At 43.7% G+C, this 23,000-nt stretch overlaps 1 protein-coding gene across 3 annotated transcripts in view; it reads left to right on the top strand.

Moving 5' to 3' along the window:
* LOC125988538 (neuropilin-2) overlaps positions 1 to 20,455 on the top strand; it is a 40,759-nt gene extending 20,304 nt beyond the window's left edge. Inside the window, exons 8-18 of one of the 3 annotated variants that reach the window (XM_049753846.2) lie at positions 4,289 to 4,433; positions 5,644 to 5,819; positions 6,254 to 6,433; positions 6,507 to 6,651; positions 9,807 to 9,881; positions 9,961 to 10,065; positions 12,016 to 12,281; positions 12,596 to 12,692; positions 13,848 to 13,880; positions 17,976 to 18,038; positions 18,107 to 20,455. In XM_049753846.2, the coding sequence (XP_049609803.1) occupies positions 4,289 to 4,433; positions 5,644 to 5,819; positions 6,254 to 6,433; positions 6,507 to 6,651; positions 9,807 to 9,881; positions 9,961 to 10,065; positions 12,016 to 12,281; positions 12,596 to 12,692; positions 13,848 to 13,880; positions 17,976 to 18,038; positions 18,107 to 18,411 (1,590 nt within the window). In that variant the 3' untranslated portion in view covers positions 18,412 to 20,455. Of the gene's footprint in view, positions 1 to 4,288; positions 4,434 to 5,643; positions 5,820 to 6,253; positions 6,434 to 6,506; positions 6,652 to 9,806; positions 9,882 to 9,960; positions 10,066 to 12,015; positions 12,282 to 12,595; positions 12,693 to 13,847; positions 13,881 to 15,318; positions 17,294 to 17,975; positions 18,039 to 18,106 lie in introns of those variants that run through there. The other 2 variants (XM_049753847.2, XM_049753848.2) reach the window with 2 other exon arrangements.
* Positions 20,456 to 23,000: the final 2,545 nt, after the last annotated feature.

Genomic DNA, 23,000 nt, shown 5'->3' with positions numbered 1-23,000 from the left:
TACATCAACATACACAAATGACCCTTTTGTGGCCATTTTACAATCTGGAAATGGATAAACTTGGATATTTAGGTCTTTTTTTTTTTTTTAAAATCTGTCACTGTTTTTATCAAAAGTATTCGTGGTATCTGTTCATGTAAAGGTATTGGTGGTGGTATCGGTATGAGGATAAAGTGGTATTGATGCAGTCAGTAATCAAAGGACAAAAATGAATGACTGCTCATCTACAGTAAATTGTATGTGTTTAGGTTTTTTTTCTCCTAGTTGTTTATTACAAAGTTTTGTTTCAGTGGAATGTTAGGATTTATTGAATATTATAGAAGATGGATGGATGGATGGATGGATGGATGGATGGATGGATGGATGGATGGATGGATGGATGGATGGATGGATGGATGGATGGATGGATGGATGGATGGATGGATGGATGGATGGATGGATGGATGGATGGATGGATGGATGGATGGATGGATGGATGGATGGATGGATGGATGGGCAATAATTATTTTCTGCTGTCAATTTCGGATTTCTGCTGTATGTTCTGTACGGCCCATGAGCAGCCCATCATTGGTAATAGTACAAATCAAAACGTTTGACAATTGAAAGATTGAAAACAACTATGTACCGTGCCAAACTGAAACATACTTCTTGGTGGAAACAGAGCCTGTCTTCAAGAGTGAAACAATCAATGACACTCCTCGAGCTTGTATGCCCGGATTATGACATTGGTCATGTGGCAAAAAAAAAAAAAAAAAAAGACTTGATGGGAAAGAGGAAAATATAGAGAGACCAAGAGATAAGACAAGTACAATGGAGTCCTTTGTGTGCCCTTCTTCTGGGCGTGTTATCGGTAATCATTTTCACATTTCCACACTCGCGTATGCTCCAAGTTTATGTACTAATGTATTTACAGTGCCGGATGTTGTTGTCATGGCACATTGGTCTCCGTTCCTCGTATCTGGGTTGAGGTCACCGTGGATTTTAAGTAGGAAAATGGTATGGAGGGGGATGGTGGCTCTGTGGAAGGGTTAATCCACCGACACACATTTGACAACGTAGACCCCTTCTGCGCTGGCCACTGATTAGTTTGGGTGGGATTGGTGGGGGGTATCGGATGTGGAGATTACGGAGTGAAACGTAGATTTGACTTTAAAATAAGCAACATCTGTGCAGTTTGTTAGAACTCCCTCAATGTACTCCGCTTTTAAATAAGCTCTGTTTTATCATTGTTTCTAGAGACTCTCTTTCTGAGCCTCTATAAATGATCTGATTATATTTTTCTTAGGTTTAACTTTCAGATGAATAAAATGAAATGGTGGCAAACAATTATTTGACTGAAGCAGCACTTTTGACTGTGCTCACAGGCCAGGTTCTTCACGCCGTCCTTGTGGGCCACAGTCAAATCTACTGTGACTACTAATCCATCATCCACGTAGTGCAAACTCCCGGTTAGCCGTCCTAAGTCCCCCCAAAGAGCCCTTAAGTGGTTGAAGCTCATTTTCTGTCAGGGGGTCCTGTAATGACGAGGATTTTACTTCTCTAATTGTCATTTAACATGGCGCTCAAGAGCAGATTGTGGTTTTGGAGGCTTGCACAAGTGTACAGTGTTTTTGTGTACGTGCAATACATTGTCCAGCTGACACCCCCGTGTGACGTGGTGATTCAAAATGACCTCATTCACACATTCATCTCAATCCTTGAGATGTTAACCTACGTATTGCTCTCGAGCACATACATTGACATACATGCACTCAGTCCATCTCAAGGCCCAGAGCAGCAAGCAGCCAGCTGGAACCAGTTCCTGCTGTCAACATCTTCATAGCAAGATGGAGGAAGGGATAGGAGTTAGAGGTCATGGCCGCACAGGCTTGAGAAAAAGAAAACAAATGGGGGCAGAAGGAAGCTGGGAGTGGACTTGTGAGCACTGTATTGACAAAGAAGGATGGGGTGGGGAACAAATGAATGAAATATCGGTTCGATAATGTGTTGTGCAGAGCTAGCCGCGGGCTCCCTGTGGTGTACTCAGCTTCGAGGAGAGCACTGCTGAGGCCAGGCAGGCTCACAAGTGAGAGGAATGGTAAATTAATTTAGATGCAAACACAGCATTTTCCAGAACGCTAAAACATTTTGTGAAATGATGTCATTTTGAAGTGCTCAAGATTGTTTGGCCCATAATAGTTGCTCTTCAAAGGCTGCGCAAGACACACAAACACACCTCCCGTCGTGACCTTGTTTTCGATAAAGGTCATCAATAGTTAAATACCCGTGGCCCACACCCAGTCTGGCCGCTGAGTATGTGTATATACGCTCAGCTTCGGCGCTTCGTTATATTTTCATGACTCTCCATTCCAGGAGACACAACATGGCCGCTTTAATTATTCAACTCATCTCGCCTGCATGTGACACAAGCAGGAACCGCACCCTAGTCGTCAGGCAGATTAGAGCGAAGCATTTTAAACGTAATTTGTTCGTCTCTGAAGAAGATTCTTTTAAAAATGACAGCACCATCAACAAGTTAGCCGATGAGCAACCATCTGCTTCCCAGAGGCAATCACCTTTAACCTTTGAAGCAATGGGGTCGGGTGCTGCGACAATAGACAGGAGGAAGTGGAGGAAACTGAACCGCCATTGTCTTGCGTCCCCCCCCTGTCTCCTCTTTTCTGAGGTTGTCTTGTCTTGAGAGCTAATTTGTCTCACTGGGTCAATTAGATGGTAATATTTTGATGCCTAGCCCATATGGAAGGGCAAAAAAAAAAAATCCCAGATATGATCAGTTGATATGGTAAGCATTTTTGGATCCCTTTTTGGTCTCACGTCTGCTGCCCCATTTCCATTTCCACATTATGAAACATTCTCATGATTCGTATTTGTGGCTTTAATTCCAGCTAATTTGCCATTTAATACTGTGATAGTTTGTTTCCGGTCCCAGTGATAAAGCTGCTCATTGTGCAGCCCAAGTTTTTATCTCAGCGGTCAGCACTCTCAAAACTGATGACGTGATGATGGCGCAAGCACCCACATGCAGGAAAACGCCCTTGGTTAAATGTTTATTCTCCGAATCTACCCAGTTGTTCTCTATTCATGGCCGACAAAAACATCCTCCTATGTGGCCAACTCCGCTCCTCGAGAGATTCTATCCTGCATGTCCAGCACGCTTGAATCACATGATCAGCTTTCAAGTATTCATCTAAAGACTCATCCCTGTCATCATATTTAGTTTTTCTTGTCTTTCCAAATTTCTGGGAGCGGCAAAGACGTTGCCATTGTGTAAAGGTGTGTGGGTGTTTGCATAACCCCCATAAGAGCTCACATCCACTGTTTGGCCTCTTAAGCAAACACGACGGTTGCTTTGTATAACCGCTGCTCCGCTTGATTAAATCAAGCCATGCCCGAAATCAAATAAAACCCTTGAGTAACATATTAAACTCCTTTCATATGTCCTGTGACTCTGATAAGCATATGCCAGACAACGAATATTGCTTCCCACCAACATGGTGATGTTTTTATAGGCACTTTCAATCTTTTTTGGTTTCTTATCACCCTTGTGATGCTCGGCCACAACGACATAAATGACACTTTTCAGCTAAACTTCCTCGTGTATGGTTTCCTTTAGTCGTGAAAAATGCGTAATTGTAAAAAGAGGACGTCTCATAGGAAAGAGGAAGTGGTTTTCCAAAGGGAAAAATCCGTCAATGAAAGTCAACATGAAATGCCCCCTTGAGCATCCCGGGACTCTTTTTTATCCCCAAAACAGGAAGTAACCCGAGCATGTGGGTTAGTTTTGCCCTCTCGTCCCTGCAGGCGCGCTCTGCCACAAAAGACCCAATAGAGGGAGGGCGGGAGGGAGGGAATGTTCCTCGAGGAGAGGGGAATGTTGATGTTCTGGGATGGCTTGGATACCTCATCACATCCTGCCCACCTGGGCACACTTCCTGTACTTAATAGCCAATCATGTTTGGTCATGTCAGGTCATGTCTCTCGCACAGCTAGAGGTGTGTGGGAGCTTGTGTGAGTGGGTCCCTATAAGATCATCAACCCTCATCTATCCTCTGGCTTTCCCAGCCTCTGAGAGGAACCTTTGACCCCAAAACACAATGACAGCTGGGCCGGTGACATCGGATCCATGTTTGGGTTGTCTCCGCTGTGTTGGCCTGCCTGTGTGTGTGTGTTTGTGTGTGTGTGTGAAGCCAAGCGAAGCCATTCGTTGTGCGATGGAGTGTGAGGAAACGACAGATAAGGCAAACCCGCATAAGGCATTCAACAACCGCAATCTGGTCTTTCTTCACAGGTATTCCACGCCAATACGGACCCTGCCGAAGTGGTGCTCAATCGTGTACCGCAACCCGTCTTGGCCCGATTTGTGCGTATCAGACCGCAAACGTGGCGTAACGGCATCGCCCTGCGCTTTGAGCTTTATGGATGCCAGATTACAGGTGTGTAAAAGACAATATAAAGTTCTATTTGCGTTGCTGGTTCAATGCGATGGCAAATAGTTTCATGGAAAACATGACACCGTCATTTTTTTTCACTTTTATTGATGACATTTGACCTGTGCAAAGCTCTACAGAGTGACACATCAAAATGGTGTCTTGCCTTCAGAAAGAAAGTGCAACTAAATATACAATAAAGTCAAATTAAACGAAAAAAAAGGATTCCCTCAACCGTAGAAAGCCGGAAGACTTGCACAAATTTAGGCTGTCTCACACTCCCCATGCTATATTTTAAACATAGCTCGCCTCAGGCTAATAAAAGGAAAATCTTCTTCTCTTTTCCCTTCCATTCTTCACTTGTGTCATTTAGCTCTGAGTTCACGCTCCCCCTCCGTTTTCCTTCTCATGGTTTTAGACTGTTTTTTGATGCGTCCTCTTTGATCCCTGAGTGTACCCGATCAGGGAATAAGTCGCGATCAATTTTTCATGAATGCCTCAGCGTCCACACTGTGATCCAATTCATCTGCTCACCACTGCAAGCGAAGTAACTATTAGCGTCACAGAAAAAGTGCATCCAAACGCTCATCGTTTCTAAATGTCGCGACACACCTTTTGATATGTACACACACACGCGCGTATTCAATCCCCGAGCCGTTACTAAATAATTTCTTCAGCCTTTGCATGACATAAGAGCATGAAACTTTGATCTGTGCTCTCTTAAACTGTCAGCACAGCCGACGTCTCCCGTCCTTCCTCCGGCGGCCCTTTCTCACTTCCCGTATCTCCTCCTCTTCTTCCTCCCTCTTGGATGGTGGCCTCAGTCTTGCCTTCCCTCTCCTGCCGCTTTTGTCATTCCAGCATACTCAAGCTGTCATCCCCGCCTCCCTTTATCCTCATTTCTTTCTCGCTTGCAGCATCTTTCAGTAGGCAACATCTGAAGTTGTTTCATTCCTCCGGGTGTATTGTATTCACATGCACTCATCCCATTGGTATATACTAATTGTATAGAGTAGGAGCATCTCTATTTCTCGCTAACTCTCTTGGCCTTTGCTCCAGTCTTAACCCCATAGTGCTTAGTGGTCAGTCATGCTATGATGTGGTGGAGCTTAACAACTCCCAGTGGGAAATACGTGCATCAAGTCAAAGATGTGTCTGTTCATTCATGAGATGAATTAAAAAAAATGTATTGGTCTGTTTTGCTCAATGGCCACAGATGCTCCATGCTCCAGGCTGCAGGGCCTGCTATCCGGCCTGCTGCCAGACAACCAGATCTCGGCTTCCTCCAGCAGGGACATGATGTGGAACCCCAGCACAGCCCGGTTGGTGGCCAGTCGCTCTGGCTGGTTCCCCTCACCTTCACAGCCCCTTGCTGGGGAGGAGTGGCTTCAGGTACGAGTACTGAATTCCCCTTTTATCTACTGATGGGAAAATGAAGCTTCATGAACCAGTTGTGGTATTATTTGGCTTCTCTAGATGGCAATGTTGGTTTAAAGTGAGGGTTTTAAGAAATGGCAAGTCGGTGGGCTTTCAGCTCTTCGGTGTACAGACAGTGCCATCTAGAGGTCTAAGAGAGAGAATAAACACAACAACTGGTTCATGAATCATCTTGAAGCTTCATTTGCCCAGCATTACTTTTATCTGACTCAAAAATGTGACGGGTTTCTTTCTCCCAAATGTGTTTTTTGGGTATGGGTTAAGTCATTTTTGCTTTTTCCTGTTCACTACCAAACAAACACTACATAATCTTCTTGGTACGGATAATTCTACAAGCTGCTTTGAACCATAAAATCATGTTTTTCTATTTCATTGTTGATGGGTTCCAGGTGGACCTGGGTGTGCCCAAAACAGTGCGTGGAATCATTACCCAGGGAGCAAGGGGGGGAGATGCAGCAAGTGGAGGAACCACGGAGAACCGGGCTTTTGTGCGGAAGTACAAAGTTGCATATAGCCTGAATGGAAAGGAATGGAATTTCATCATAGACAAAAAGACCAGCCTCCCCAAGGTGAGCTGGGTTGATGTTGTGTGTTTTTTGGAAGTTCCACTTTGTGTAACACGCTTGCATTTATCTCTTGCAGCTTTTCGAGGGTAACACACACTACGACGCCCCAGAGCTGCGTCACTTTGAGGAGACGGTGGCCCAGTACGTCAGACTGTACCCTGAGCGGTGGTCTCCAGCAGGAATTGGGATGAGAGTGGAAATACTAGGCTGTGACCTTCCAGGTAGGACATTCTGCATCTCTGAAACCTAAATGTGAACTATGAGACAAGGTTGTAGTTTATTATTTACGCTAAATAAGGTTTAGTGACCGAGGTTCAGACCATCTAAGTGGACCTTAGGGAAGGTGCTTCTGACAATTGTCTGTCCGAGAAAGAAAGACCTAACCATTGAAGATTTAAAGAGCCAGCACAAAAGTGTTTCAGCCTGATATGTTTTGAAATTATTTCACCTGGAAAATATGACTATTCTGCAAGCTTCCAGAAACATGTGCTGTTACCAGGAGGGAGTGGACGGGGTTTGTGTTACAGGAATGCATCCCCAGAGAGAATTTTGAACATAGTCTGTTTTCCAGATGTGTGGCACACACACACACACACACACATTGATACATACTCGTACATCTTTTTGCACACATATGGACTTTCAGTGTTCGCCACACCCTCTGAGCCCGAACAGGACGACACAGCTAAGCATGTCATATACGTACAACATCCTCATCAAGCAAACCACAGCGAGACAAACACAGATATGACCGATATGACATCATGCCCCATTCAACTTGCATGTGTGACTGTTGTGTTTTTTTTTTTTTGCATATCGTGCTTGATGTGTGCGGCACAGATAGATCATCTCACAAATTTACGAGTAAATGGAATGTACCTCCTGTCTAATATTGAGGGTCACATCTTGTTCCAAACACTGAAGACAGTCTGTAAATCATCCATTTTTTTTACTATTCACTTCTACCCTCGGTTATGCGTGACTAGGTTTTGGTCTCCATTTCATATTTTTAACCTGATACCTGACTCCTGATGCTGTTTGTAGTAAAAGCTGTGATACTAAAAGTCAAATAAGATCCATCTCAGCATCCCAACATATGGTTGCACTCCCTCCCCCGAGGCCATGTGCGTGGGTTCATAATGTTTTTACGTCTTTTCTCTCATCCTCCACATATCTTCACACACCCACGTATATTATATAACACCCATCACTGCTTTTGCAAATGTACTCTGCCCCAAAATCCAAAATGCATGAGGGTGATTTCAGTCTGAGAGAAGGATTGCATTGCTTACAGGTGCAAATTAAATGTCTGGTGCCGCAGCATCACAACATAATTAGAGATGGTGACGGGGAAAAAAGTAAATGTTTATTTTAATCGTCTCATGGCAATTTAGTAGCAAATGCTGGGTTATATTTGAATGGAAATATTTTCCAGTGTCACAAAACAGTCCAAACATGGCACAGTACTGTGCTTAAAAGTTTTATTTTATGCCTGCAAAACTGCATCGTATTGTTCCAAGCTTGGAAAAAACCTTTTGTCCATTCTCTGCTTATTATATTTTTCTGACAAAATCAGATTCCGACTGATTTAGTCTTGCTGGTGTTAACTCATGGGCAGGTGCACCAATTTACAATCCTCTTTAAATCCAGCTCATTTCATGCATGACGATGGTTTGCACCATCAGCTGCACCTGCAGAAGGTGTAAGAAGGTCACTTTCTAAAGCACTTACTGTACTTGTACGGTATGGGAAGTATTCCTTGTTCTCATCAGGAACTCGGCAGGTCAGGCACGTTCTTTGCACATAAGCATCCACAGGCACACAATCGCGCAAGTCGGTCTTATTCCCATTGCCCATGACACTCCTGTCACCCGGGAAAGGTCAACACATTTACACTGTGACCTTTGAAAGCGCTGTGCTCTCGGGAGATGGAAAGAATTTTAATGGGCTACGAGACTGTCTTCGATGTGTTTGGACACGCGTGTGTGTATTTATTCACCAGCAATAATCAGACATTTAGTTCATTCCAAGGTCTCACACCTAAACCTGAGGGAGCAAATAGTTACACTTGATTAAAAACAGCAAACCACAGCAGGAAGAGCAAAAAGAAACTCTTGAAGCATCCTGCCGTAACGTCTCAGCACGCTGACGGATAAGTGTCTCATTAGGTGGTTAATGACTGGCATAAAGGACGGGGACATAAATGCAGAAGCCTTTGCCAGCTGCGACGGCGCTTTCATGTCAGCCATCTCGCCAGTTGGGGATTGGTCACGGTCCCTTTCACGGGAAGTAGACCAATTGTGTGTCATGCTGCGTTTCTTCCCCTCAGTGCCTTTCATGGTTGTTCAAGGATGTCGCAAGTCATTCAGAAAGAGAAGTCGTCGTCAATAAGAGGCTTGTAATTGGTGTTAAGCGAGACAACATGAGCTATAACTGCAGGGAACTTTACTGTTAATTGAATACCTCAGAGATGAATGAGAATTTGTATTTTTTTGGGGCAAATTTGCATTTGTATACAATTGTACTGGCTGTATGCCTAATTTTGTGGCTACAAATTCAAATATTCTTATGAACGTCCTGACTAGTCACCATAAAAAAACGAGACTAGAAACTTAAGCCGCATGATTTGCTCATTGGCATTACCCCAACAACGATATACACTTGTCAACTTGACCCATCTGCTACCATGATTTTTTTTCCCCCCACTTTACATTCTGCCCACAGCCTGCTCAGCACGTGTGCAGCACACATGGTGTGTTCTAATGAGTAAGCATATTTATTTATAGGGTGTTTGCTTTTCTTTATAGTTTGTTTCTTTCAATGGATGTGAAATAATTTCAGGCATACCAATAATGTATTTTAGTCATTGAGCCAGAGTAAGGGTGACACCTGTCGATGTGTGTGTTCTACACAATGACATATAGGATGAGACTTCTCAAACTTCAAATCATGGATTTGCCAAAGGAGCTGATCATCAAGGAATAGCAAATATAAATCTTTTTCCATTTGTGCCACACCATTGCTTTGGCAGAATCAGTTGCCAGGCAACCAAAGCTGAGAAGTGTCAGCCAAGAAATAATCTGCCACAGAGCCAGCCTACTATAATGCTCTCAGTTGTCATTTTCTCACTTTTAAATGTATGTGTTGAAATAAGCACCAAGGGGTGTATTAGTCCACACTTGTAAACTCGAACTGGTTGGTGGCAACAAAGTGTTATCTTTCATGTATTAGTCGTCAAGAATGTAAAACACCTTCATTCTCCAAAATGTGACGTGAAAATTCCATTCATCCATTTGCTGTTCGTCCATTAAGCCCTGATTCATTCTAAAATGCTCGCTAAATAAAGTTGAGTTTCATGACCTTCTCGTTCCTGCAGAAATCACCACGCCAGCAGACACGGCGACGCCCACACTTCCTGCTCAGACCACCACTGTCATTGCATCCACTACAGGTAACACCAAACTGTGCTAAAAAAAAAAAAAGCTCACTGATTGTTAACCCTCATGGTTTTCCTCTTCTCTCCTCCACAGCGGCTAGCCCTTCACCAACTGATGGTGTGTGTGACTTTGAGCACGGTCTGTGCGGGTGGATGCATGACCCCAGCGCCCCCCTCCTCTGGTCCCTACACAGCCATGGTGAGTGTCCTCATCCACCTCTGCCTGCTCAGCTGTCAAGAAAGCTGATGTTGTCTCCATGTAGTGAGCTTTTGATGGACAAAAGGTCGACAGGGGAATCGACAGCAGACATGATGTAGCTTAGTAGAGTAACTGTTAGCGCTCCCAATGTTTCTATTTACCCCAGAGTGTTTTATGTGTCAAAATTCCATTTGGTCACAGAAAATCACACTCGCTCAAATGTATTGAATTTATCACTGAGTCGAGACAAGATAGGCTTTCTTATAATTAAATAGTATTTTTTTTCTCCTCCTCATGCAACTTCACTGAGTTCTTATTTCAGTGTGACCAAGATAATTATTTAAATTGAAAATAAACTTAGACGTGTGTGTGTGCCAGACGTGCTGCTTCGTGTAAGAAACACACACCCAAACACTTACGTATGTGAGGCGGCAGCAGTAAAAAAAAAAAAAACTCAGTTGAGGAGATTCCAGAGATGCTCTCTAGTATTCAATGACAGCCGTCTACTACCTCAGAAAGTGTATTGTGATATTTCCAAGAACTTTTTTCGCTCTTTTCTATATATCAGTGGATTAAAAGTGCAAACTGCCATATTACAGGCTGTAGATTACTGAGATTTTTTTTCTTTAAAGCATTGCCTTTTGTATAAAGTGGAATACATGTTTTTTTATATTTTTTATTTATTTTTTAAATTTATCTTTATTTCGAACATATTTAAAACATGAAAATAGGGAAAAAAATTAATAAAACAAATAACACTTTAAAGTTGAAGGTCAAATGGTCCGGCCAAATTAACCCTATTCAAAAAAGATTTAGTTTTTTCCATCTGGAGGGAATTAAAATGTTTCTTTTTTTTTTTTGGTCAAACACCGGATAGTACCGGGATCCATCTGATCTCAAGGGAGGACATTTTGCTCCAGTGTGACCTATTGAGCGCCACGCTGTCTCTGACGCGGGGCTTCAAAGTGACGTCTTTCAATGCAGCATTCAAGAGTTCTCCTCGGATTAGTCCAAGTTGAAGCTTAGGTGCACAAGAAATCATTTCCAGCCGTCCACAGGCACCACATAACCTTTGAATTTCTCGCTGATGTCAAAGGTCTGAAATCCCAGTCAAGACAGGATCATTATTTCACCACAAATCACTGTTGATACCTTGTTTCTGCCATGACCCACAAGCCATTTTCTCCTCACATCAAAAAGCTCTGAATGAGACACAGTGAACATCTAGCTCAATGAGCGTAGAATGGAACGGAACGGAACGGAACGGAACGGAACGGAACGGAACGGAATACAATACAATACAATACAATACAATACAATACATCCATCCATCCATTTTCTGAACCGCTTAGTCCCCACGGGGGTCGCGGGCGTGCTGGAGCCTATCCCAGCTGTCATCGGGCAGTAGGCGGGGGACACCCTGAACCGGTTGCCAGCCAATTGCAGGGCACACAGAGACAAACAACCATTCGCACTCGCACTCACACCTAGGGACAATTTGGAGTGATCAATCGGCCTACCAAGCATGTTTTTGGGATGTGGGAGGAAACCGGAGTGCCCGGAGAAAACCCACGCGGGCTCGGGGAGAACATGCAAACTCCGCACAGGGAGGGCCGGAGGTGGAATCGAACCCGCACCCTCCTAACTGTGAGGCGGACGTGCTACTCAGTGCGCCACCGAGCCGCCACAATACAATACAATACAATACAATACAATACAATACAATACAATACAATACAATACAATACAATACAATACAATACAGTACCGTTCATTCCTTTTTATGCCATTTTGTTTTGTTTGTTTGTTTGTTTGTTTGTTTGTTTGTTTGTTTGTTTGTTTGTTTGTTTGTTTGTTTGTTTGTTTGTTTGTTTGTTTGTTTGTTTGTACTACATGCTAATGATGGGCAAATGAAGCTTCAAGATGATTCATGAACCTGTTGTTTTTCAGAGCTCAACAGTCACCTGTATATGGAAGCCAGCCCAAAGACAGAGCAGCAGCCAGCTCGCCTCCTCAGCCCCGTGGTTCCGGCCGACACGGGACCTGTCTGCCTCCTCTTTTCGTACCAAATGTGGGGGGAGGCCCAGGGCCACCTGAGAGTCCTCTTACGAGACAGCCACAATGAGGAGACCCTCCTGTGGACCCTAAAAGATGACCAGGGCCCAGTCTGGAAGGAAGGCCGTACTATCCTGCCTCGTTCACCTAAAGACTACCAGGTAGTGATGAATTTCTTGGCTGTATGGAAGCTTCACATGCCGTGCAGGCAGCTAAAAGAAGCCACACTTTGTATAGAGTTGCATTTTTTACATCCATCGCACTGATGTTCTCATAAAATAGTAAGTTGCTTGCAAATAAGGAGGAAGATGATCGCAAGTATAGTTGTTGCTTTGAAATTGCAAGCACTCCATTAAGTTTTCATCAAGTCTCTCCCTACTTCTTGTCCCCTGTGTTCCCTTCTGCCTTCCTCCTCTCCTTCCATCCTTCCTCTGTTCCTCCCACTCCTCTTTCTTCTCCCTGCTGTTGCTTTTAGGTTGTGATAGAGGGCTTCTTTGCGCACGGCACGAGAGGACACGTCTGGATTGACAACATCCACATGAGCTCCAACACGCCGTTGGAAGAGTGTACACGTAAGTGGCACACGCCCGAACGCATCGGTGAGCCGAGCTGTACTTTTCTGTTCTTAATTTGAGCCACCATCACCATCGACGTGATAAACACCCCCGACATTCCTCCACAAGCATCTTTAGAGAGACGTTGTATTCCAAAACACCCACCTAGTACATAGATGAAAGAGAAGAAGGAGGGGCAGCATCTAAACTCCTCCAGAAAGAAGAAGAATAGGAAAAGTAGGCCATAAACGCCCCGTGGGCCCCCGCGATGCTAATCTATGTTTCATTAGATTTCTATTCTTCTCTTTCTCTTCTTCCTCTATCTCTTATGCGCACAAGCCGGTTGTATTTGTAAACAGAGCTTTTCCCGAGCTGTCAAAGGGAATTACTCGACAGGCTGTTTTCCAAAGTAAACGGCGGAGCGGCTGGTGCGAGTTCAGAGCCAACGCAGCCTCCTTAATCTGGCCTGAGTCGGGGCTTTGGAGAAGGTCTTAAGCAGATCAGAGACCAAGCTGGAGGTGCAGAGTTAGAAACCTGCTTGGCATCCACGCTGCTTTTGCACCAGACTACGTAGCCAGTGTGGAGAAGGAAAGCATCTTGTGTTTGTGTTTTCCTCTCAGCATTTGCATCAGTCATGGAGTGGAGTCTAAACTGCTCAGCAGTCGAGGAAGCAAAAAAAAAAAAAAAAAAATGACAGCCAAGCTTGGCTCCTTTGACACTCCCACAGCGTGCTGGGATGCTGCTTATCAGCTAACACGGTACATTTTTTTTCACAGTACGTTGGCGTTTCTGCCACAGGCGCCACTTCTCAATGCCCCCCCCCCCCCCCCCCCTCCCATCCTATGCATACACACGCACCACATCTTTGTGCTAGCAATCAAAGTAACTTCCCAAAGAGCCTCTGCACATGAGCTGGACTCTGATAAACATCTCGAAAATGCACGCTGTTCCCAGCTCACACAAATTGCATTCTCACAATGGAGCTGAGTAAAAGGCCATAATTCATGTGAGCTGTCTCAGGAATTAACTTAAATTTCCTCAGGAGGAGTTTGGTAGTCTTGTGACATTTATTTGACATTTGGCTAGCTTTTCCCTCATATCTAACTCTCTCCCTCTCTCTCTCTCTCTCTCGCTCTCCCCCTCGTCACCCGTATCTTCGGCCTTTCCTCACAGAACCCATCAATGCCTTCTCTCCAGATATGACCGGTGAGTGTATGATGTCACTTACTCTCTTGGCCTTGCTGCTTCTGCTTGTTAGTATTGCACCAGGCTGTGGGTTTTTGCTTGGCGGCACCAACACGTCTCGGCGACAATTTAAGCTGCACAAACTATCACACGGCCGATTACACCGCGAGGGTTTCAGAATGAACGCAAATGCACATCTGAAGCAAAAAATACTACACACCCAACTAATGAATGCCAGATTGTATTATATAGCTGAGAATATGATTATTTTTTCTCATTTATTGTGTCCCAGTGCAAACAATTAAGTACAAATATCGGGTGAAAGCAAGCAGTCAGATATGAGAAAATATCTTTTTCATGATCTCGCTTTTCCGGCTCACAGGCCCAGTCTGACGGCTTTTAAATAACTGTCTGCCTCATGAAAAATATTTAGAGCATCCTGCGGGACGCTATGAGATTGATGTTTGTGCTCTGGCATCTCATAATGTTCTCCAATAAGATAAGAGCTGGGTGGTTGCTGTCACTGCAAATATCACGTGTGCCCACCCAAGCTCTGCTACCCTTTTCTTTCACCGCATCTCCAACATCTCACAAAATAATATGGCCACACAGCAAGCCTGAGCGTCCCTCCGCTGTGCAACTCACCTAATGAATGTGCACATTTTGAAGCAGCAGCAGCAGCAGCCACATGCAGAAATTGTGGCTGCGCTTAAAAACCAGCTCTGCTTCTCTCCTCCAAGCTCTCAGTTGCTCTGCAGGCCTTTTAAGTTCTCAGATTTAGATCGTGCTTCATTTCTTTAGTCCATGGATTGTGGATGTCTGTGGAAACTTGGACAGGAGACTTGTTGGAAAGCGCTTCTTCCCCAATAAATGGAAGAGTTCAATTCAGGGGCAACATTGTGAAAAAGCTTTTGGCTCGTGGAGGAGAGGGCTGACCTGGAGGCTGATGCATGAGAAGAAAGGCACAGTGAGAAAGATGAATAACAGAAGCTTTGTTTTAGGCTTGAAACATATCAGCAAGCCAGTTGAATAACAAATCCAGTATCAGCTCAAAGTGAACTCTGGCAGGACTTGATTCCCAAGCGGTGTCTATATGCATGATAATGTCGTTGAAGGGCCTAACAAGAAGAAAAAAAATCAGTGTATGCGGATGCTGTTCAACTAATTATTTCAACTTGCTTTCACACCAAGTCAGTTGTCAAGAAATGCAACAGTTGAACAATTGGACTGATGATCTTGGTGTGAAAATTTGTCCTCCAACCTAAAGATGCATTTATGCACATGGATGCATTTGAATATTTCCTTGGCCTTTGGGTATTTTTTTTTTCTCTCCACTCAGCATGCTTGTGCATGCTCAGGTGCACGCCTCCCGTTTGGGATCGCATCTTGACAAATTCGTTCAATGCAGCGCCACTCCTCTCATTTCCTGTCGGCCAATTATTGTGTATCTCTCCACCAGGGGGAGGTATTCCCGTGCCTCCCTTCCCCATCCACTGGTATTACATTATGGCTGTCGGGGCCACCCTCCTCATCCTGGCCGTGGCCATCTTGGTCCGAGCTCTTTGTTGCTGCAGACGACACCTGGCCACGCAGAAGAGCCAACAGTCGGTGGCCTATCACAGCTCTTCGCAATGCTTCCAGTACTCAAATTGGTCCTCCAGTATGGCCGCCCCAGGGGTGGAGCCAGTGCTGACAGTACGCTTGGACAGCCGGGACCGACACCGCACTCTCTGCTGAAATGAGCCAATTGGCTCGAGTGTTTGTCCGTGCAGGATGCCTGCCTGCACGTGACGTCGGTGTCACGACGCCAGTCAACTAACTCATCAGTTTACAGCTGCACGGGTGATGGATGGAAGTCTACAAAAACACACGGGTGTACTCGCTACTGGATATCGCTTTGCTTGTTTTACTCGTCGAGGAGTTTCGTATTGACGTCTGTCACGCTCTGGAGTGAAGGACTGGAGGGATTTATTTATATGAACAGTTTGTTCGGGCCGGGGCCATTGTGTGCCGTCTGGTCTCCTCAGCATGGACTTCCCCATAAATGTGTAGGCTGGCTTTAGCCAACCAGAGCTGCCAAACCACCAGCTAAAAACAAGACACCTGAGACACAAGGATGAAGCTGGCTGTAGAATTGAACTCTGCCCTCGCTTGGACTTTGGCCCGCTGTAGTCGTGGTGGTGGAGGGAAGGAGGGAAAGCGTCCATTATAATTTTCAAACACGCATGTGCACATTTAAGAAACAACAAAATGCTGCTGGTAAGGCGTCGGTCAGTGATGGATGTCAGTGCTTAGTTTTGATGCTCTTATTGTCTTTGAAAATAAAGCACGTCTCTCCTATCCCATTTGACGCATCGCAACACCCACTTGCGTTGTTCTCTACACATCTTTAGTGCCGCCTGGTTGAAAGTGAAGTTGTGGGTGTTTTCAGTGGGAATTTGCGCCGGCTTGTAAATCGACACAGCTTTGTGCCATCATCCTTTTGGTGATGGAGGTGCCTACCATTCCAAGAGTGTCATAAAAAAGCTGCGGTGTATTGCAGTATATTTCAAATTCAGCCAAGGCACCATGAAAAGCAAGAACATGAGTCTGAGGGATGACATTAAGTTTTTCTTACGGCCATGTTGTTTTTTCGAAAAAAAATAGCTAATTGATTTTTTTTTCTTCAAAAAAAGTTATTAATTACTGAGCTTGAACTTACAGTGCTATTGATTCGCTAGTAATTAAAAGCAACAAAAGAGTATTTTTTTTCTGTACGAGTGTACTGGCTTGCCTCTTAGCAGTCACATATAATTACTCGGAACTGAGGCTTCAAAATTTCTTTGGGTCTTTTAAAACTGAACCGCACCTCATGCCACTCTAGAATGCACGATGACACTTTTAGTAGCTGCTATTTTTTTTTTCTTTGGAGTGGTTTTGGCTGATGTTGTGCTTTTAAATCAGAAGGAGGAGGGACCGGACACCTGGCTTGACACTGTTCCACTTCAAGCCTCCAATATTTGTAATTAGTTAATGGACAGATAACATTTATTAAGGCTGCGCAGTGCACTTTTCCCTCCTTCTTCAGCACTTCCACCATGTTATAGCCTGCCAAGTTCAGTTGCCCTGGAAACATTTGTAATAAAGCTATTGGCTATCGCAGCCCCTCAGATCGAGACGTGTGCCTTGCCAAGCAGTTACTCCCATTCCTGTACGCCCGCCAAACGCAGCGAGTGCACAACACTCACACACTTTCACAAAAAAAAGTCTTCGTTCACTTAATGCACATTGTTTTTAAAGAAGGCTTCGTTATCTGATGACAAATTTGCATCTTTCTTCACACCCAATGAACAGTCTTATAAAATCACTATGCTACATCTTGACTGTTTTTGACAGCAATGTATCATAATGATCTTTTCTCTAAATAATAAAGTCATATTTTTCTACAATTTCAAGAGCTGTCCGTCATTGCATTTCTGTCAACACTATTATGTAGCAGCACTAAGGTTTGTTGATGGATTGTTTTGTGCTGTGCGACAATATTAACACTCGTGGACAAATGTCGATGGGGTACCCGTGAGGTCCCTGCGGCATTACATGTGAAAATGGAAAAAAAGAAAATGGAGTTGTTAGTTCCTCACAGCTACGATTGTTCCCACTCTGCTGCGAAAACATTCTACGTGATGTTAGAGTCTGTTTATTTATCCCGAAGAACATTTGTGATTTTCTGAATTTGTGAAATTCTGAGCTTAACTGTAAGGCAGGCGTGCTAATTGCTAATGATGGGCAAATGAAGCTTCAAGATGATTCATGAACCCGTTGTGTTTACTTAGACCTCTAGATGGCACTCTGTTCACCAAAGACCTGAAAGCCCACCGACTTGCCATTCTTTAAAACCCTCACTTTAAACCAACATTGCCATCTAGAAGAGCCAAAGAATACCACAACTGGTTCATGAAGCTTCATTTTCCCATCACTACATTACTTTCGCGCTGGCCCACATGAAATCAAATTGCCTTAAAATGGTCAAATGAAATAAAATTTAATTTCAGGGGCAGCTAAGTGGTTAATTACTTTTGCGCGTGTAGAAATGTGTCAGTGTAAAAGCAATGAATGTTGTGTGCTTCTCTCCAACAGTCAAGACGCCTAATCAGTTTGGAGATGTGCGGCTTGACGGAGGCAGGGAACCCCTGGGGGGAGGTAAGCAAATAAGTGGCTTCTTTTGAAATGGATCAATTCCCACGTAACACACACTGGCCCTGTGTTAGGTTTCCATTTTCCAGAATGGAATACAGCATCGCCATCTTTGGAGTCCCCAGTGACTCCAGCTTCAGAGAAGGACAACTCGTGGCTGTATACGTTGGACCCCATTCTGGTCACAATCATTGTCATGAGTTCCCTGGGTGTCCTCCTGGGGGCAGTGTGCGCAGGGCTCCTCCTCTACTGCACCTGTTCCTACAGTGGCCTGTCCTCACGTTCCTCCACCACACTGGAGAACTACAACTTTGAATTGTACGACGGCCTCAAGCACAAAGTCAAACTGAACCAACAACGCTGCTGCACCGAGGCGTGAGGAGATACGAGCACATCGGTTTTTGTGAATACCTCTCACTATTGTCTTCACCTTAGTGTCAGCTCATGGAGACAAATCCCTGGACACCATTTTTTTTTAACACAAGTGAGCTCTCCGTTTCCTATTTTGGGAAAAATGGCACAGTCAATTGTTTTGTGGTGAAAGCAACAATGTGAAAAAGACCGAGGTCAGCACGGTGGATTGCTCAAGACCTCGGACATCTCAACATATCAACTTTAGATCCCTGCCCCACCAAAAGAAAACTGTTTTTAAATGATCGTCATAGATTTGTAAGAGTTCTAGTTTTGAAAGTGCACATACTGAGTCAAAATATCGTGTTGGAAAGGTGGTAGGCTAGTTAGCGAGCGTCTTTTTCGGCTCAAATGTGAACATGTTGGCCAAGAGCTTAGCTCCTGTGTCTGGCCCATTGACTTTTTGTTCCATTGTGGACTCTGCTCTAGGCACGCCTTTGCCGTGGTATTTTTAGTCACTGACGTCCGTCAACTTTGTATTTCTGCACTCACTCTCTTTCTGTTTAATGTTTCTGTTCTGGCCCATGGCCAATTAGCGACGGCTGATAAGGAGAGGACCAGGCTCTGAAAAGTGGGGTGGGTGAAGGTTAGTGCGGCGGTAATTTTTTTTTTTTTTCCATTGAATGGGAGAGTTATAGTTGTTGCAGACTGTTCTCAGAAGAGAAGGTCATGTTTTCTTTGTACTTAATGGAGAAAGGTCAAGGAGGTTTGGTGAGTGCAACCTATGGATTGCTGCTGAAGGCAGGAAAGAGGAGAAACAGAGATAGGCTGCGTGACACAACACCGACCAAGCATTCCGCTCTAAAGAGTCGGAAGTCCTCATCTTAATGGTATGACCACATGCCAATGGACACACATCAAGCCTTAAACTTTAAATGTTGAGCAGACGTACTGAGAAGACACCAAGGTGAGAGCCAATCCTACTTTGGAACAGAGAAGCCATGATTTGAAGGACCTATCCCACCTTATCAGAAATATTCACTGCACAACTTTTACTATTTTATTTGATGTATTTTCATAAAGCAAGGTGGGCATTTGTTTGAAAACACCTAGCACATGAGGAGGCTAAGTCTCTAGATGAAAAATGGGAGAGAACATCATGATTTTGCTGTGACTTTATATTATAAATCTCATAACCAAACACTGATACGATTACCACGGATTGTTTCGGAAATTTATCCTTCTATTCAGAGCTGAAAAGTTTCCGCTTTGCTGGAGTTCCATTATTTTGACAGCGACATCACCCAAATGTTATGTACAGTAAATCAGAACACAACTATGAAGTAAGCGAATGGATAAACCAGAAGTATGCACGTAACTGAGCATACTGTCTCCTGTTTGTGGCACAACAAATATTTCTTAGTAATATATCGGTGTTGCCTCCCATTGTCGTAGCCAACCTGTACAATACAAATGATTATTGTCGTCTTCATTTTCATCGTACCGCACCCCTGATATATCATCACCGGTGCGAGTACATGGACGTTAGAATGAGTTACAGTACTTTATTTATGAAAAAAAATTGTCTTGTATTACTCTTTTTTTCTGCAGTTTTTGGATTATAACCCCGACAAAAAAAAAAAAAAATGGATTACTGTCCTGGGATCCCCCGAGCTGTACTATATTTGAGCCTGGTATGAAGTCCATATTTGACACAATTTTTTTTATCCCGATCAAAAATACACGCACACAAACAAGCCCTCTCCTCTGAGGCCCACATCTCTGGACCCCACTGACTCTCTTCAAAGTGCCTTGGAGCCTCGGGGATCCAGCTTGCCTTTGGATCCGGTTCCAGACAGTCGCATGACACTGAGAGTGACCATAATAGCGCTCCCTTTGACCTAGGAGGACCAAACACAGAGAATGAGACCTCCTCTTGCACTGCTTGGACTGCTGCTGCTGCTGCTGTAGTTGTTGTTTTAAAGGGGTCTTTGTACAGAAATGCTCTTTTTATGATTGTTTTGATTATTGTTCTGATTATTTAATAAAGGATTTATACCGTAATGGAAAAACACGCAAGCATTTCTTTTCCCTTCACCATCTAACTTTCAAAAATAACTGTCGTTTTTAATTGGGGGGAAATAACATAATAATTGCGTCTAAACTTATGCTCTCACATACAAATATATTATTTTGTGTCGACTGCCTGCCATACTGGGTCTCTAATCTCCCCATGAACTCCCATTAGTCTGGACCTCTGGTGGCCCTCATTTAGATCGCCTACATCAAAGCTTTGAAGTGTGTGGCATCTCAGCTTCAACCGACCCAGCAGCCCCTAACTGCACGCACAAAATTATATGGTACCTTGCAATTACTCTTGTTTCTCTTTTTTCCACTGTGCAGTCTCCCACACATGGATGCATTCATCAGCACAGTCGTTTCTCACCTAAAAGCGAAGCTTGTTAGCAAACACAGACTGTCAAAGCTTCTGCCACTGAATGCCTGTAACGGAGCACTGATTATTTGCACGAGGCTCTTGGGAAGAGATGACGAACAATTAATGAATAGGCTTAAATTAGCTCAGCTTTTTTTTTTTTTTTTTTGCTATTTTGCGCTCTGGAAATGTGTTTTTCTTTTCTTCTGTCAAACATTCAGATGTCATGGCTTATTTTCTGTCTCATAAAATTAGAATATTGTGATAGTTTTTTATTTTCTGTAATGCAATTAAAAAAAATCAAAAATGTCATACATCCTGGATTCATTACAAATCAGCTGAAATATTTTAGCCTTTTATTAATTAAATTTTTGTTTTTTTTAATTGCATTACAGAAAATAAAGAACTTTATCACAATATTCTAATTTTCTGAGACAGTCCTGTACATGTAACCAGCTACTCAATGTTAGTATGAAATAGTAGCACAGGTTTGCCTGTCAGAGGTGTGCTAAAGCACAAAATGCGTGGGTTGACGCCTTACAGCAGTGGTGGCAGTTAGCGGGCTGCAGTCCATGACGCGTCAGAGCAGGCCAATTACTGCCTCGGAATAAAACGCTGACACTCACCAGTTCACTAGAGGAGTGTAACGCCATCTGCTCATGAGTTTGATTGATCCCGGCAGAACAGTAATCACCACATCACACAAATAAATGCCAACGGGAAATTACCCGAGTGGCCAGATTGTCATTGTTCCGTGCCACCTTCTGTTTTCTCATGCAAGTCTAACTTAACTTTAGGTTCTTGTGTGAGTGTTTGTGTGTAAGCTTCTCGGGTTTTTTTTTTTTCATCAGAATGTAAACTGCAGGGGCCTTTTTCTTTCCATGGTCACATCAGAGAGTTCTTTGCTTCTGAAGCCTTCAAAGAAAAAAATCTTGGCGCCATGTAAAGTGAGAGGCCAAATTGCAGAGGGATCCCATTTCGGGGGTTGCGCTAGAGGAAGAAACTGGAACGCATAACAAATTATTTTGGAAGGAATCTGACATTATCGAGATAAAGGAGCAGGCTCATGGGTCATTTCGTAGTCGTCACAGTGCAAGTCGGTGGATACAAATGAAGGCGGTACAGTTGACTCACAGTAAGCATGTTTGAATCTCAGCTCAGGTCCTCTATGTGGAATTTGATTATTCTCTTCATGCTTGTGTCGGTTTTCACTACAACCTCCACCACTTACCACCACCATTTTGGAAAAATATGCATGTTAGACTGACTGTGTATGCAAACTTGCCTATAGATTTGAGTGTGAATGGCAATGCTTGTTTTTCTATCAGTGCCCTCCCACTGGGAGGAAAATAGTCCGTCGAGGCTTTGGCCAGCCTCTCACCCAAAGTGAGGTAGCATAAAATCCAGTTTAACTGCACTAGCAGGCAAAGCTCAATAGATGCACAGGGCGAACGGCTGTTTTCAAGATCAGAGTTAGGGGCGGACGTGCAGCTTTATCTTTGCATCGACAGGGGAGTAATAATAATAAATAATATCCATTATCTAAACAATATTTTGTATGGATATGGGCCCTGCAGGTGGTGGCCCAACCCTCTTCATGCACCTGCTCACTTGCAACCCTAAGCACAATACAACCAAAACACAAAATGGACGAGTGGTTACCGTATTTTCCGCACTATAAGGCGCACTGGATTATAAGGCGCACCTTGAACGAATGGCCCATTTTAAAACTTTGTCCATATATAAGGCGCACCGGATTATAAGGCGCATAGAATAAATAACTCAACGTTGCTCAAACGTTAATGCAATCACAATATAGTAACACTCGAAATAGTGAAAACAATAACAATATATCAATAACTCAACGTTGCTCAAACGTTAATATCACACAACACATGAAATAAACACGTAAAGCTTACTTTAATAAGGTAGTCCTCATCCACGAATACATATTGGTCCATATATAAGGCGCACCGGATTATAAGGCGCACTGTCGGCTTTTGAGAAAATTGGAGTTTTTTAAGTGCGCCTTATAGTGCGGAAAATACGGTACAAATGAAGTATCTCAAACTATCTCCATTCACAGTAGTACAACTCTATTTAACCCCTGCAAGTAGAAAAAAATAATCATGCAGAATATTAATGACAAAGAATGCCGCCTCTCTAGAGAAATTTCAGAGAGC

This window comes from Syngnathus scovelli, chromosome 2 (assembly GCF_024217435.2).
Source record: "Syngnathus scovelli strain Florida chromosome 2, RoL_Ssco_1.2, whole genome shotgun sequence".
In the NCBI taxonomy this organism is placed as follows: Eukaryota; Metazoa; Chordata; class Actinopteri; order Syngnathiformes; family Syngnathidae; genus Syngnathus; species Syngnathus scovelli.
Note: the sequence above shows the minus strand (reverse complement) of the source record. Positions and strands in the feature narration are given on the sequence as shown.